Source organism: Rhipicephalus microplus, chromosome 1, assembly GCF_043290135.1.
Source record: "Rhipicephalus microplus isolate Deutch F79 chromosome 1, USDA_Rmic, whole genome shotgun sequence".
Classification (NCBI taxonomy): Eukaryota; Metazoa; Arthropoda; class Arachnida; order Ixodida; family Ixodidae; genus Rhipicephalus; species Rhipicephalus microplus.
In genome coordinates this window covers 67,918,839-67,936,197 of record NC_134700.1, presented here as the reverse complement: position 1 = coordinate 67,936,197, position 17,359 = coordinate 67,918,839, and the positions used below count along the sequence as shown (strand labels likewise).

Below are 17,359 nucleotides of genomic sequence, written 5' to 3'. Positions count from 1 at the left end.
AGCCCTAACTCCGCTGACCGCGACACTGCGGGTAGGAACGATGCGCTGGACACTCTTCGCTCCTTCTTTGGCGCACGTGACGACGACGTAGCAATGGACCACTTTTTCCAGTACGAAGGGAGAGCTTTGAAGTTGTTGCATGGCAAGGGTCGGCAAAGTAAGTTGACCGACTTCTGGCAATAAATTTTCGTTCTGCTGGCCGTATCACTGTTTTTATGTCTCATTTTCGCGGCGACGAAATTTTCACAGAAACGAAATTTTTCATTCCCCGGCAATTTCGTTATTGCGGGTTTCGGCTGTAACACAAAAGTGAAACGTGTCTTTACAAAGATAGTTGAGTGGTTACTGTGCATCGTTTCAGCAACAGAAACAAATTTCAAAGTCATGTTAAGAATGGCAAGCAGCTCGAAACTTGCAGCACGCACCTCGAGCAGAAAGCACGCAAGAAATTAGCATACACGGGACGAGCGCGGACTGACAACTGTCACAGCACGGCACTTGAAGGAGTACTTACACGAAATTTTTCATTTTAGATAGAAAATGTAGGTACAAATATTCCGGTGTATTAATGTTGCACGATTGTTCCTGGAATGCCCATGTGGATTATGTGGTTGCTAAGGCTGCGGTGGCATTGAACTATATTTAAAGGAACTTGAGATGTGCAGATTATCAGCTTAGGAACGTGGCCTATCTCACCTGCATTCGATCAATTTTAGAATATGCTTGTACTCTTTGGGACCCGTCACAAGTACCGTATTTACTCAAATATAGGTTGGCCACGAATATAGGTTGACCCCTACTTATATTTTTCTACGAGGGAAGAAAATTTATACATATTCAAGTATAGGTCAACCAATGTTTTTGTTTTTTAGTTAAGAAACAAAGGAAACGTAGCACACCTTTATTTGCATAACTCTGCACCCTAATCACTGCCGGGGCCGTCATTTTGTCAGATCTGCAAGAGGATGTCATCGAATTCTTCGCAAGCATCCGCGACTTCCCAAACAGCGTGGTCCTTGCTGCCACCGCTGCTGATTTTTGTGCCGCGAAAGGCACGACAGCAACCATTTGCACGCAAACAGACGATCCCGTTGCTTTCGCCAACCCCAAATCAACGTCTCATTTACACAGAATTCACGCTGCACGGCACAATTTCTCGAGTCCTTGGTAAAAAGTATCACTTGGCACTTAAAGTCACCTTTGTAGCTCTGCTGACGCCACATTGTCACAAATGCGCTGAACCAAATGGTGGTGGTTAGAAAAAAAAAAGGAAGGCGCCTAATTTCTGCTGCCCCAGTAGGGAGCACGACGCAGCACCTAAAGCAAATGCAGTCACCCAGTCATGCCGATGGTACAATGAAGAAAGCGCGAGGTGGCGTCGCGGCGACAGCGAGGCCTCAGGCCAGTGCCAATGCGGCTTCGTGCCGCAAAAACAGTACCGGGAGCAGGGCTAGCGGGCTAGAGACTTCACGCTCAATACCTAGGGAAATCTTGAGTTTCATCGCAAACACGGCGAAGTGGCTGCATTCCCCAGGGGTGGTACGCAAATATTGCATAAATAACTTTTTTTTCAATTACTTAGGTAGTCGGAAAAGAAGAGGGTGGTCTTTATTTCAGATTTTACGGTATATAACATGTGTATGCAGCAAGAACTGCTTGAAGAACAGCGGGTGGTGCGGTGGTTGAACGCCATAAGCTCAGCTGGTTTGTTCGAGAATATTGGCCGAGATTTTTTGGTCACGAATATAGGTAGGTCAATAGCTGGTTATGAACAACATTTCCATTTAAAAAACGGTCGACCTATATTCGAATAAGTACAGTAGGCTTGATTAATAATTAGAAAAAAAAATTAAAAACGGAGCAGCCAGGTTTGTCTTGAGTCGTGATGGAGGAAGTCACAGTTGTACCGAAATGAAAAAAGAATTAAACTGGGAGTCACTTTCATCACAACCTAAAATATTTCTTTTGAAGTTGATATATGGGATATTTCATAATAAAACAGGAATTGAGAGAGACACTATCTGAAAATATCCAGAGTACATATCTGAACGTATAGATCATATACACAAAATAAAGCCATACCAGGCTGAACAAACCTGTACGCGAATTCGTTTTTTGTGAAAACTATTAATGAGTGGAATGGTCTGTTGTCTGAGCAAGTATGCAGTAACAATGAAGATGTTTTTTTCATGTTTGTAACCACCCTGCTGTAACACCTCCGGGAAAAGCAAGGTTATGTATGAATAAAGAACAATGCGTACATTAGAGTTTGTTCTGCTCCTTAAGTGGCCGCTAGCGATAATACTGGAATCTTTGATTGCATGCTGACACGCTTCACTGCTTAGAGACCATCGACGGCTGACGCTCTATGTTCTCTGCTGTCAGTCTACTGTGTGTATTCCTTGTAGAGTGACGTTTTGTTTTCCGGGCCCACGTTCGTCCAAATAAAAAAGTTCAGTCGTGAAAATGGCTATTGCTGGCTTCGTCAACATCATCACCCATTAGCATACTAAGCAAGGCTGACAGCTTTTTTGGATTCGAAATCGCGTAACTTTACAAAACGCTGGTGCAAGAGAAAAAGGGCAGTCGCTCCTGGGAGAAATGCTCTTTTCGCACAATCTCTACTCGTTGAGAGCGCACCACATAGAGGGTATAGAGCGCCCACATACAAGGGTATAAAAGCCGTGCACTTATGCTTATCGAGATAGAACGCACACCAGCGATCGGTGCCCTTAGAATCAAAGTTCACAGCTGCTGTTCAAGACTGGCGGTTTGTTTTCGCTCTGCTTAAGCATTCGATGGAAGGCCTAGCACGCGGCTGGATGCTATCGCATGCGCCTGCCGAGCAACGAAGATCAGCCGCTTCGTTTAGTCTCTGATTGAGCAGCGCTCGCTGCTCTTGCTCGCTCTATTATACTCGCGGGCAGAACATATGATGCGCGGGGGGGGAATGTTACCAACTTGGCATTTATGGGGCACATGGCAGCGGCGGCAAAAACCCTTCGAGCGTTGATATAATTCCTATGGCAATAAAAAAACTTTTCGTGCCATCGCCTAGCAACGGCACAGCCAGCGCATGTAATTTTCCTCGCAGTTCTCATGGCTGCTCTGGCACCTCAATGGCCGAAACATTCTCTAGTTTTTAAAATTCTTATTGGTTTCAAAATGAAGATAACTGTTATTAGCTCATCTCTATCCTTGAGTGGCTGGTCATGTTGGATGCAGTGTTTTGATCACATTTTTAACACTAAGATTTTTCATTCACTGTAGTTATAGTTTAAAGCATTGCTTATGTCATTTATTAAAGTTGCTGTGCTTTCAGCTGTGATGTTGTAAGGTATTGTGTGTGTGTGTGTGTGTGTGTGTGTGTGTGTGTGTGTGTGTGTGTGTGTGTGTGTGTGTGTGTGTGTGTGTGTGTGTGTGTGTGTGTGTGTGTGTGTGTGTGTGTGTGTGTGTGTGTGTGTGTGTGTGTGTGTGTGTGTGTGTGTGTGTGTGTGTGTGTGTGTGTGTGTGTGTGTGTGTGTGTGTGTTATCAATTTGTGGTAAGTCTAGTAGCTTCATCAGCATAGAATGTTTAGTAAAAACCACTGAATTTTTTTTTGTGTTTACCAGAAAGCAAAAGTTTTAATTAACAGCAATTAACAAGCACTCCAAAATTCACCTTTTGGTGCTCCAGGGCTGCTCGAAAACTCCTCTTTTATTTCTCGAAAGCTGCTCCAAAGCCTCATCATTCCTGCTTCCACCCCTGCATAAATGCCTATAGTGCAGAACCTGTTACAATGCAGCCTTTTTTTACTCCCATTTACCCTCCTATAGAACCCATTTATACGCATACTGCTTATTGTGCAGTACCCCAAGATAAAAGGCTGGTTGTAATGCAGTTGCTGGAATATATTTGTGACAAATTTAGTAGCGAGTGCACATCTGAAAGGTGGGCTGGGGAGCGAGGGATGAGGTTGTTACAGAGGAGGAGGGGACACGGAGTAAACGAACGAAGATCGGAGAGAAGAAAATTAAAAGGAAAGACCATGGTATGTTGTGCGGGCTCACTGAGTAAGTGTGGAGGGCTGTTGCCTTGGCGATAAATTTGCACCAGCGTGAACGCGACTACAGTGGGCGCTGAGCCGTGCTACTTACTAGGAATGCAGAACTTGCGTCTCTTCCTTTCCTCAACCTCCCTCTCTTTGCTGCAGTGCACTAGTGTTGCTACGGCGCGGCCCAACATGGCTTGAGCCATCCCGTCCTTATCGACTTCGCTTAACAATTTTGTGTTGAGAAAAGCGTCATCGTTACCGAGCTTGCTGCAAATATCGAGTTTGCTGACTTGTCCATAACTTGTTCGTAAATTTAAAACATTTTGCGGCCTTATGATGTGAGCTTTCGCCTTTGCTGCCAATGCGCCATCTTACGTAAGCTTGATGGGTGTTCGTCTGTTGATCTCTCAGCCGCGAATGCGAACTTGGTATCACGCAAGTGTTCTTGGTTCAGTGCCTCAGTGCAGTCTTTTCTATGCAGGATCTTTGGATCTAGGACAAACTTCTTGCAACAACCGAATGGCAGGCTAGGCCTAATCGGCGTTAGTTGCGTTTCAGTAGCAGTCGCATGCCAAGTTGCGGTTTGGTACGGAATCTATAAAACTCTTCGCGAATGCTGTGCTTGGTGGAAAGGGATACATATCGGTAATAAAAACGAGGGTGGCACTCGTAGCGCTCGCATAGTGGTTCGTGGTTTGATTGCAATGCCTTGAAATTGGGTGCACGCCCTTGAAATCGATTGACGTCTTTCTGCGTGTGAAATTCCTGACATGATTTGACGTGGTTTCTCTGTAATGCGCATAATCGAGGCGGTCTCAGAACTAATCTGATTTTTTCTGCACTGGTGCTTTATTTTGTTAGACCCCCCTCCTCCTTTTTTTTTTTTTTGCATTCATTTCGTTGGCAACACGCATTTTTGGACATTTTTCTTTTTAATTCAGAAATTTAAATGGTTGTAAGTACGACGCATGGAATGCTTTGATTGTCGGACACGTGAGGCTGGATGCTCAACACATTTTGTGCGAGTGTGGCCTTTAAAAATATTGTTTTGAATATAGTGTGAATATTCACCTCTTATAAGCGGTCTATACCGTAGTTTTGAAATTCCAAGTGCCATTTTCGGATCCAATGTTTACCTAAACTGAGAAAGTTCCATAGTAAATAAGCACATCAGAATGACCTGGATTGAGTACAAAGTGCAAGAAAACAAAAATGGATGGTCAGAGTCCATTTGAACAAGAGTTCTGGTATGTTGAGTATCTAAAATCTCAGTTTGATGTAGGCTCATTTGCAAACATTCAGCATACTGTAACTCCTGTTCCAATACTATTGGCTTTGTAACATTCATCCTTGTTTTCTTGCATTCAGAACTCATTCCACATGGTTTTGAAGTCCTTATTTATTATGTAACTCGGGTCAGTTTACACAAACAGTGACCATCTAAAAGGTGCACGAAATCTTTGATATGTTAGAAACCACATATTACACTAAAACAATGATTGTATATTTGAAATCTTCACACACATATACAGAAACCCTGCAAGTTTCAACGCAATTGGTGAAGCATTAAAAAAAAATGCAGGGCCCATGACCCCCTTTGTGGTTCATGGTCAGACAGTGCAGGACAAGTTAGTATTTTGCGTTGATCGGGGCCGATTTCATGTGCAGTCCTAAAATAAGACGGCAAGGTGTTATAGACTGCAAAGTTTCAAGGTTTAGGGCAGTGTTTTTCTCTAAGGTTTCAAACTTGCTCTGGGCCTTGCACAGTTTCTGTCAGTGCTGTACTTCTACGAGGTGTTGTACTACAGACGCTGTCGTTCATCTTTGATTTCTTGATGGTGATAAGAACAGTAGTGTAGACATCTTGGGGGGTTGTTGTTGAGGCTGTCTGTACGATGCGCAGGTATTTGACGAGGCAGTGCGAGCAGTTCTCCGGCCAGAGCCCCTGAAGCGGAGGCAGCGGCGATGCAAGATCGTCTAGGGCTCTTTTTCCTCCCATTTAGTTTTTGTCTTAAAGGGAGAGGATGGTCGTCTCTCGGCCCCTGTGTGAACCTCGTCTCTTCGTCTAGACCCTCATTCAGGAGGACACACAAGTGCAAACGCATCGCCACAAGAATAGAGTGCTGCAAACCATCACAATGTCAACTAACACGGCAGCACCTATTCATATCGTGCCAGGTGCAACCAGTACACCACTGCTGCACCTGTTCTGTTTTTTCTTGTGGGCTGTTAGTTTTGTTTTTGTCACTTTCACTCTGTGCTCCCACTTTCTTGGGTAAAGCTGACAAACTCTTGTTCAGGCAACTTTGAAAGATGATGTTGCCACTGCTTTTATGTTTTCCAAATTTGGCAGCAAGATTGCTCTTCTGAGCGGTCATTGTTCAACAAGCCATTTATCATGACTGAACAAGAAAGTAGGGCTGGTTTCTCACTCTTTTTCTGACATATCCTAGCACAAAAAGCTTAACAAAAGCTCTTGAAAGGCTGTATTTGTTCTTTTTTATTATTATTAGAAAAATGAAATGAAGGCACATCACTGCAGAAACATGGTAGTGCATTTCCTGGCTGAATCAGGTTAATTGCGATGCTTGAGTGCCTTATGAGAACAATGTTGGCAGTGAAATGTGCTCTTGGTCAAAATTTGAGCGATAAAGAAGCAGCTTCAGGCACAAGATCTTTTTTTAAAGCTGGGAGAGTAAAGACGCAAGTAGCTGTGTCCACCCAAGCAGATACTAGATGCATTACAGAATTTTGAATTGCCATGATAGTTTGGTGTGTACTTGGTAAAGGGTCGTAACCCACAAAATCTCTGTTGGGCATTATATAAACAAATCTTTTTTTCTCAACACAGAAAATGATGTTGCTCCTGGTATGCTATCCAGAGTTTGTGCATTCCTGTATTTATTAGCACTTCAACACATGAGCATCCACATTTGTCAGGCGTAGTGAACAATGGTGAGGATGGAAGAACAGGGGAGAGCAAGAACCGTTGTCAAATGTTTTCGCCCTTTTATGGTGTACTGAAATGGGGCAGTGTACCGTCTAGTGCCCCAGATGTGGCTCTTTTTGCAATGACGGCCAGCGCTGCCGGAACACACCGTACTACTGTGTCTCTACCTGTCAGCACCCTCTGAAGTAATTTATAAGCAGTTGAGATACAAAGCCTCTGAGATTGGTACTTGTAGTTGCCGCGCTGGTTGTAAAATATACAAAGATGATTAGAAAATTATATAAAAAAGTACAGCAATTCGCCTTGAGCGTCATTTTTTTTTTTTTACAGCACGACTGCTTACTGTTATGGCTCATGCAAATAAGTGGTGGTCGTGGAACTCGTCCCCTGATAACATTATCCTGCAGGGCCTCCTCGCGTGTTTCGTCACACGACTTCAAGTTAGTGTGATAGCTAGGCAAATGTCTGTATCGATTAAATGTGTAGCAATCTGCATTTTTATTCCTTCTGCAGTCAAAACAGTAAGCTAGCAGACGATTTGGGTCCCCGTTCTGCAATAAAAATCGTATGAGCTCAACTACACAGAAGCAGCATTATTTTTCTCATTAATAAATCCATATCTGTTGGACATGTTTTAATCTTACAGATACTTTCAATTTCAACTGTATTATGTGACTACTTTACTCAAAATGTGCAGTAAAGTCGGCAATGCAAATTTGAATTACGCTCGCTGGGCACACCGCTCGATCAAGGCGCCCTACTGGTGGCGTCATCGCAAAAGCGACCGCCACTGTTCGATCGGTTTGCTATGAAGACGGCACACTGTGCCATCCAGTACATGATCACCCTTTGTAGAAGTTGAAACAGTGTGGAAAGCTCTACGTGCACCATAAGTATCCTTTTGTCATGCATGACAGTTCCTGCTTTCTTTTTTTACCTCCTCTTTACCATCAGCCCATGGATGCAAGGAATGTTCAGCTTTCTATGTTAGTGAATTGTTATGTGTGGCATGACTACGGTAATCAGGGATAACTGATAAACTGCAAATTTGTATGGTTCACTAAAAAAACTGAAAAAAATTGATTATATTTCACAAATTATAAGTGAAACTAAAGCAGGTCCTTACCTTTGCTTGGAGCATGTCCACAAATGTGATCTCTAGCAAGCGCAATAAGAAAAGAAGATAATGCAAAAACAATGTAAATGTGTTCCGTAATTAATGCACACTTGTTCGAAGAAGTCTGTGGTCATTGCATGGTGCGCACCGCTGGTGTTCTGAAAGATGACTGCATCATGTTGTCCGCATGCTTTTGTGCTGCCTTGGGGGCATTGTTGCCCTTCCCAAGAAAAGTATGCATCTTTCTTGTGCACTCCGAAATATTGGCGTTCGATTCTGATTCATCGCTCCTCATCGTGGGTGTTATCAGCATCTTCTTTGCTCTCAGTGTCCGCGTTTCCTTAAGTGCAAACAGTGTTGTCAAGCTTGCTGGTTGTCAATGCAACTGACGTGTGTACCTCGTCTTCGCACTGCTCGTATTGTTAAAATGCTACCTGAGCATCCATGGAGGGAGTTCCTTCAAACTCCCGTACATCACCCGCATCGCATTGCTTGCAGTGTTGCACACTTTCAAATGACATCATGAGGTGTCCTCCAGCAGTAGCAGTCCTGGATGGTGGTGGTTGCTGTCACGCTCCACTAGTTCCACTACAGCCATGCACTGATTGAGGTCAGCTGCTTCATTGAAAGGTCGATGAGCTGTGGCTGAATGAGATGCCTCTTAAAGGGCCAGTAAACAGGCTCCGACTTTTTTTTTTACACCCCCCCCCCCCTCCATACAAGCTCGGAAATTTGTAGATTACACCGCAGCGATCACATTTTCTGAATATTACAGCGCTGCACGCCGCGCAGAGCCTCTATTTCGAAAAACTATTCCCGCACATCTTTCCTACGCCTGACCCACCTCCTTGCATGCGCAGCGACGTCAACTCGGCGATCCGCGACGTGATGTAGCACGCAGCTCGCCGATTGGTGTAAATCAGGTGTGAAAAAACAGTAGTGAAGTCAACGTCACTTCCTGTTTCCACCCACAGCTAGGAAACTGCCCCTTGTTTCTTGGCACTGCGGGGAAAGAACCAGCCCAAGACCAGCCTCACAGTTATCGCGTGCACGTGTACACTCCTCGCTCCACTACAGAGCCCGTGTGCATGCAACGAATGTATTTCGCCCTTGACGTGAGCAACGTGGGTAAAAAGCATTGCTCTGTCATCGGCTGCAAATCGAGCGACTGGGCAGAAAAGAGGCATCGGCTCTGGGTGCCCCACGATGGGTGATGGGGCCCTGCGCGCTGCATGGCTGAAGCGAATCAGCCATCCAGCAACGTACGTCGGCGACCTGATCGTTTGTGGTCGACACTTCGCACCTGACGCTTACACGGTTGACGCGGCTGGTGCGGCAAGCAGTAAACAAACAACCGCGCATCACAGAAAGCGTAAGTGCGTTGCGACTGATCAAGTTCGCCGATGACGTCAATCGCTGAGGTGTTGTCACGTTGCCGAAGTGGGCGGAGTCATGATGATGGGCTACGCCTTCCCCTTCATGGAAGGAAGAAGGGAGGCGAGGCCGCGCCAAAACTTGAAACCAGCTTAGGCCGATGTTCTCACCCCAGTAACTTCCTTAATATGGCATGTGTTCACAAAATTCTTGCAGCAGCATGTGAGCAAAGAAAAACTGCACATATATCTCTTTTTGAAACTTTTTGGACCTCATGGCTGTTTACTGGCCCTTTATTGACCCCTCAGTTGGAACGAGGGAAACCGATACTCCAGCCGTACTTTTGCTAACCAAGTGTTAGTAAGGTGCACTGGGCAGCGATAATGAGGGTTTTCCTTTCGATCTGACCATGAACTTCAATTCAGAGAAAAGAATTAAGACACCTAGCCAGACTGCTGATAAGCATGCCATGCCTCAAACTGCGCAGATGTTTCTATCTGTTTGAGAATCTAGACATTGGTGACAAGGTGCAAATTAATTCTATTACACACAGGAGACTTCTTTGGTGTAAGCACGTTTTGGACAACATCCCCTGAAGCCATTCATGTCCTCACAGTATGCATTATCTGCCGTACACAGCATCAAGTTTACATAGTTGTCAGTAATGCTGCGTGACAAAATTATTGCCAGGGTTCCTAGAACAAAAGCACAGGTCAAAGGCCGTGAAGAAAAGTGACCCACAGTCAAGTCTTGTGGCAGCATAGTACGAGGAAGCACTGCATTTGAATGTCTTTCAGCAAGAACAGTAATGCTCCCTAAGCCATTTGATGCGTTGTTTTAAACAGCAATAAATCACCTAAGATATTAGTATGTGAGTCGGGGATTCATAATGTAGATGGCTCTAGATTTTCTTATTCGCCTCATTTTAAAAGTGTACTCCTATATTACTCCTATCATTAATTAACTATAGGTATAGGCATTCTTGAATGCATTGGTTATTCGCCCATTTTACATTTAGCTGATCACCTTAAATGCATAACTTTTTGGGGGGTGGCTGCTTTAAAAAGGCTGATTGTAGTTGTCTACCCTTGGTAAGGGAAAATGCAAAGGGATGCTCTGTAGTTCACTCTTTTCTCTATTAGTAGGTGAAAGTAACGATAGGCTTCCACCAGCTTAGGGATCTCTTGGGAACAGTCTGCAGTTGTTTATGATTGCCATCTAGTCACTGCTTGTGTTTGGCATTCTAATGTCGTTTGGCATTGCATGCACGCCGCTGGTGCCTCTCTGTGAGGTTATCGATTGATGGAAGCTGAAAGTAGGGCTGTTGATTAGTGTTTTAATGAGAAACTTTTCACCAATTAGTCATTCCCTGGTATTACTATTCCTACTTTTGAGCACACTTAGTCACGTGAATACGTAGCCTCTCGTGATTTGTCTTAAATATGCTTCCTGCCCTATTGCACTACACTGAGCTGTATTTTGTGCAACCGCTGGACTATTTTTAGATATTGCATCGTGAAGAAAAGAGGGTTGCTTGATTACTAATGATGTAGAAAAAAAAACAGCTGCAGCTTTTTTGTTTGTGCATCTTATGCGTACATCATAAGTTGCTTTCCAGAAAGTGTGGCTTCGTGGCATTTAATTTAACCCTGTGCTACACTAGGTATAAACTCCTGCTTTTGGATCATAACCTATTCCTCTTTGCCATTCCATTTTTCATGCAGACTTTTAAAAGAAGCGGTGAAGCTCATAGCTGAAAACTGCATTTTAGGCAACAGCGTTTTCACTAGGGAGTTAGCTTTGGTGAAGACGCCTATGCTTTCAAAAGAGCTGAACGAGAGCACCGAACGCATGTATGTGGCTGCACGTAATTTCGTACCCACTCATGAGCTTGCCCGAGGCACTGCCCATAAGTGCTTAGTCTAATGCACAATGCAGATCTTTTTTTGCTTTCTGAAGTCGCCCAGCAACAACCAGAACTTTTGCTGTATGTAGAGTTGCATTGAGAACTCTCCCTCACTTCTGTGACGCTTTTTTAAGGCACACTGGATTTATCATTGAAAAGTCACAAGGAATACATTCCTTGCATATTCAGGTGCCAAACTCTAGCAACACTACCACAGGTATGCCCATAGAAGTAAAGTGTGTGTTTCTCTTACAGTCTACTTAGTGAAACAGTTCTGTGCAGTAGGTGGATAGCAAAATAACATGTCAATTTAAGCACTACTGGTTCAAGCCCTTCGCTGTTCCGAGACATCTGTCATGTAGTGGGGAGCAAATGCATGCATTTTCGCAACTTACCAGCCGTCCAGAGACCACGCTCTTGAGGGCTTTGTGAACAGGTGAAAATGTTTTGTGTTGCAAGGGGGGAGGCACACATGTAAATGAGTAGTCGTGAATGATAGACGTGGAATGGCATGGTGTAGGTCCCAAGAACAGCAGCCTGGCACGTGCAGATGTTACGCATTGCAATACGCATTAGTCTGTGAGTAGCACTAAACAACAACATGCAGCTGTCTGGGAGTGTATGAAGCAATAGCAGCTTGTACCTTTTGCAACTGTCCTGCGGTGGTTGCACCTGCTGTACGTTGCACTCTGCGCGAATAGGTCATGCAGTGCCTTGCAAGGAGGACCACAACAGCGAGTGAAACATGGAGAGCAGAAGCACAGATGGCTGGATGATCTCCTGAACGGGAAGTTAAGGTAGCAGACACCAGTGCCCAGAATCATTTGTGGGAGTGCAGCATCCGTTGTCCACATATTTAGTCAATGGCTGATTTAAAGTAATCTGGTGCTTTACTTGGACTGTCAGGCATGCTGAATGCCCTGCATAAATTGATATCTGGCATCTTATGCATGATCCCACATCCATCTAGTGTAAATCGGTGAACTGGTGTGTCCATGCACATTTGCGGGAAATGTTCACTAAAAGGAAGACTCTGAAAGAGCTTCTGTTGTCTAGTTGTGGGAATAAAGGAATCTGCTTAACATTTTTTAATTGCTCTGGTTAAAATTTTACACCTTTAGAATAAAAAATTTTAATTACTTTTTTTAATATTGTAGAGTCATGTAATAAACCTAAAACGTAAGAAGTCTGAACTTCAGAGCTTGGTCAAAATTGGTGCATAAACACACAATTGTGAATCATACAATTGATTTGGGGCATTGGCAAAGCTTTAGTAGAGAACTTGTACATTGTGGATACAAGCGGTAACAGTATATGTATTGGTTTTACACTTGGCAGTGTTACAGATAAGTGTACAAAGTTCTATTTGTTCTTGAAAAGACATCTACTTGGAGGACTTGTGCAGTGTTGTTTACATTGGACTTGCAGATTTGCAGTAGCAAGCTCAGCGTACAATGTGTTATTTGTGCAACATTGTTTCAAGAGTGCTTTCTGGATACTTAGAGGCCGTAACTGATATGCATCAGTGATTGGCATCCTATCGGATTATGAGACCTACATTTGGAGGTGCTATCTGTGAATCTTCCCAATGATTGGAGCAATGCACATGTTAACATTTATAAAGATGCTGGCTACACTTAGAAATATGTGCTGCTTTTCATAAAAATGAGGTATTCTGTCTCAATGAAATGCTGTGTGGCTGTATAAAGAATCGTGTGCAGCCTTTGAATACTTTGTTTGGCACTCTTGAGTGGTAAAATATTTGTTAAACTTTTGTATATGAGGACATTCAGGTTCGGGAAATATGTGCAGTTGAAGCTTGGTAATACAAGTCTATGTTGCACTGCCTTTTTGTTGCAATACAAAAGGTGATGTGCTTGAGGCACTGCTAGAACTCTACCTTTGTGGCAATGAGAGCTGGTGCCATCGGTATGCATAGGGGAGGGGAAGCACTGCTCAATGTATTGACTTAATAGGGAGGTGGGGCTACAATGCCCCCTCCCCCTTAAGGGGAAGCTCGTGCACACTTATGGCTGATGTGTTTCACTTTACAGTACTGGTGGCACGGAATAATATTGGGACATAGCTTTTACAGAGGATGCCAAATGCTCTTGATGTCATAGATATAAAGCACTCCCTTCATAGAACAGAGTAACAAGCATAACTGACATAATGTGCTTGAAAGTTCAGTATGAATGGCTACAATATGAACCACTGTACTTGCTGCACATAAGAATGGCAGGGTGCATGCTAAAGCTTCATAACAATAGGGATATTTTTTTTGTGTGGCCCATAAACTTTTTATGCTGGAAGCATGGTAGGCTGTGGTGATGCGTCTATGGTCTGAGTTATATTTTTCACGGGGTTGCTGCTTTGCCAAAAATTTCAGAATGTCGCTATGTGAATCAGCTGCCATTGCTTGTGTGGTGAATCTATGCTGCACAGTATGAGAATTTCAGCATGGAATTTTTCGCCACTTGAGGCGCAAGTGCCCTTATGATAAGTGTGAGCTTTGAGAACGACAGAAATTGCCCATCCTCCGCTAGGCTGCTAATTTGATCTAGCCCTCATTGGCTTTGTTTGGTTTGACAAGTGATTCACGAAACTTTGAATTCTTGGTGTGCTATAATGGTGCTATTGTGTCTTGGTTATCTCTAATGTGGTTGCAGTGTGGTGAACACTAGTTCTTTAACAAAAAAGTTGTGATTGTGATGAATTGAGTTGAATAGCAAACGTGAATAGGCTGGCTTACAGCAGACTGTCTGGGGCTTTTAAGGAGGAAATTTGAAGTATAATGCAGCATCTGGTGCAAGGTGTGGTGGGTCTTGAAGACTTGCTACTAGTGCTATAAACGAGCGATTTATCAGTTTCCATCTGTAGTTGCACTACCGTGATCTTGGGTGGCCCCATCCATAGGCCTGCTTATCTGAGATAACAAGCAAAGGGTGTCACTGTGTATTGTTGCCCTTCCATAATGGGAACATGAATGGTAGTGAACAGAAATCGTACCATAGCAAACCTCTTGCCGCTCTCTCATTTGAAGAACAAACTGCGCAAAGAGGTTATAATGTAAACACTGGAACAAATATCTGAACAAGTACTAATCGATACACTTGTGTGACGTTGAAAATCACTGTAAGCATGCATGACATGTATGTTTCATTTGTCACTCGTTTATCTTGGTTCAAATTATGTGTGTGCAAGGGTGGTGGAGCACATCAGGGATGTTCATTTGTGTACCCGAAGAAGCATCTGCCAGATTTCTTGTGTGTAGTTTGCTGAGTTCAGCATGGATAATTTTTTTATATTCTTATGGGGATGCTTTTGTGACCTTCCTTTACACCACTGACAGTGGCTAGACAAAGGTGCACCTTTGTGTGGTGAAGGATTTACAAAGGCCACTTCCTAGGAGTCATTCAGTGTACATGTTTAATACAAGCACTCTTTTGTCTCGCATGTTGCTGGTGCTTGTGCAGCAGCAGTAGTGGAGCATTTTGGCATGTGGGTGAAATTAGCACTTTAAGTTCGTATCCTTAAAGGGACACTAAAGTCAAATAACAATTTATGCCAGAGTGAAATCTTACTGTATGACTATGTCTAAAATGACATTACTATCAACAGCACTGTCGTGCTTCCCAGAAAGTAAGGTAAATGCTTGACAGCACATGCGCTACGATAAAACACTCACCAAATGATCCCTATGAGGTCAGAGGTACTGCCTACAATTAATCACTAGTAATTGAACTAGCTGCTATAAATAAAGAACCTTCCGTGCATCAAGAGGCGTAACAGAATGCTGCTTGTTCGTTTCTGTTCGATTCATGGAAATAAAAAACTGCCGAGTGTTGGCATGAGTCATTCAAAAGTTCAATTTTCACCTGGCTAAACTGAACAGGTCATGCCATCTAGTGGGGCCCAGTTGAACCAATAACGTCTGCCATCTCGGAGAGAATAGCAGGAAATTGTTGAATTACCGTTGTTGCTACTGTGGCTTCTGCTGCTTTCGTTCTGCTGCTACTAGTGTCAGCGGCCGTGCAGTAAAACTGGGCAACGTTGTACACGGCAACACTGACGAGAGAGGTTCCACTTGGGCCGGTAATTTGAAGTACGCTACCCTGATCCGGACCACTAAAACGTGATTTTATTTCAAAATAAGCGCTTTCTTGGCAGAAAAGTAACACTATGAGGTTTCTGGACCGCCATTTCAACAATCAAGGTCGATTTAATAGTTGCCTTTAGTGTCCCTTTAAGCAACACTTCCACAAGCCTAAGTGCAACATTACGAAACCTAGTATATGGTCTTACAAAACTAATGATTAGTGATGCTTACGGTTCACACACAATTGCATACTCATTCACATTTTTATACCGATGTGATCAGTTTCGTTTGCTGTAAACGAGAATCCTGATGTGCTTTCAATTTTTAAAAGCCGATCAATTCATTTTTTAAATATTTCAGGAACATTTTTTTTCTGACATACCTACATATAAAATGTGGTACATGTGTCACTTTTTATTTTACTTTTACACTTTAATCCCCAAAGAGTTACTTTTTTTAATAATATTGTATATTGGACATTTTTGTCAGCTAAATTTAGCTGACATTTTGTACTTGGCTTTTAACACTTTAGTGCTTGCACTGTTTATTGCAGTGGTTTTTGTCTGCTTTTGTAGTATTTTATCAGTTTACACGTGTAAAGGTTTTTTTACTGTTATACTTTTCTAGTCTGTTTCTGTATCTTAGAAAGTTTTTGGGTGATGATAGTTGATGCTTATTTCATGTGTGCACACTACATTACGACAATATGTGCCATCAATTTACTTATTGTGGCACACTTTAGCATTTCATAATGCCCACCGTCTCATCGAGTTTTTGGTTCATTGGTCAAAAAAATTTTTGTTCTCGTGTTTTACTGTGGATCTAGCCATCTTTGTGTATTTTTGCCTTATTATCATTGAGTTTCTTAGTGAAATGTGCCAGCATGATTGTGGTTCGTGAAGGACAGAGTTCTCATGTTATTTTTTGACTGGAAGGTTCTTGCTTGTCTCTGTTTGCAATATATTTTGTGAAGAACATTGGGCATCGTGCTTGGCACTTTACTGTGCCTCCCTAGAGCGATCTCATTGCTGTGTGACGGAATAGCAGAGGCCTCTTGCCTAGCAGAAGTCTCACTCGCCGTGGGTACGACATGCCTTCCAACCCTCACCTTAAATATGCTTTGTGTATAAGTGCGCAACAATATGTGCATTTGTGTGGGCTTAGAGAAAGTGCTATCAGAGAGAACACCTGGCACTGTGCGAGCCTTCATTCAGCCATTTGTTTCGGCATGCCCGCCTGTTTTGAGAATTTTAGGAACTGCTGTCTGTGCCCAAGTGTGACACACAGAAGATAGAGATGCAGCATGCTTTTGTGGCTAGGCATCTGTCGACTTATCGAGGTTGTAACGTGATTGTGGAGAGCAGGAGAGAAATATGGGTTATCTTCTGCAACCTGTGCGGGAACAAGGCTTGCCACCCATTGGTGCTGGAAGGCGAGATGTGCATACAAGCGGAAAGGCAGCATTGACCTTGAGCAGCAACTGTAATAAATGAGATATTCTATCAACAATAAGCGTGGTCTCTGCCTAATTGCATGTGAGGTGGGAGACGTTTTTGCCCCACAGGTTCAACGGGGCTCTGCTCCAGAGGCAGTGGTGATAATTTCTCTTACTGCTGGCGGACATGCATGCATGAGGAGAGGCTATAGACCGAGTGGCATGTTAAATATTAATCTCAATAAAGTTATGAAAGAAATGTGCCAGATACCGTGTATTGTGGGAAAATCTGTGTAGTTCAAAGCATTCAGCAAGTCGGAGCATGCACCCAATTGTTTGCGTTTTAAACAAAGCGAAATGGCCGAGGCCGTATACCTGAGGTTAGAAGCCAACATGGCAGCACGCATGTAGACTCGACCGCCCGCTTCGATCCAAACTCGCGCT

General features: G+C 43.4%; 1 protein-coding gene across 4 annotated transcripts in view; it reads left to right on the top strand.

The window, feature by feature from the left end:
* The window catches only part of LOC119178750 (ras-related C3 botulinum toxin substrate 1), a 66,488-nt gene extending 49,496 nt beyond the window's left edge, over nucleotides 1-16,992 (top strand). For all 4 annotated transcript variants that reach the window (XM_037429989.2, XM_037429990.2, XM_075876170.1 and 1 more), the window contains exon 5: nucleotides 5,938-16,992. In XM_037429989.2, the coding sequence (XP_037285886.1) occupies nucleotides 5,938-6,015 (78 nt within the window). In that variant the 3' untranslated portion in view covers nucleotides 6,016-16,992. The remainder of the gene's footprint in view (nucleotides 1-5,937) is intronic.
* The last annotated feature ends 367 nt before the right edge of the window (nucleotides 16,993-17,359 follow it).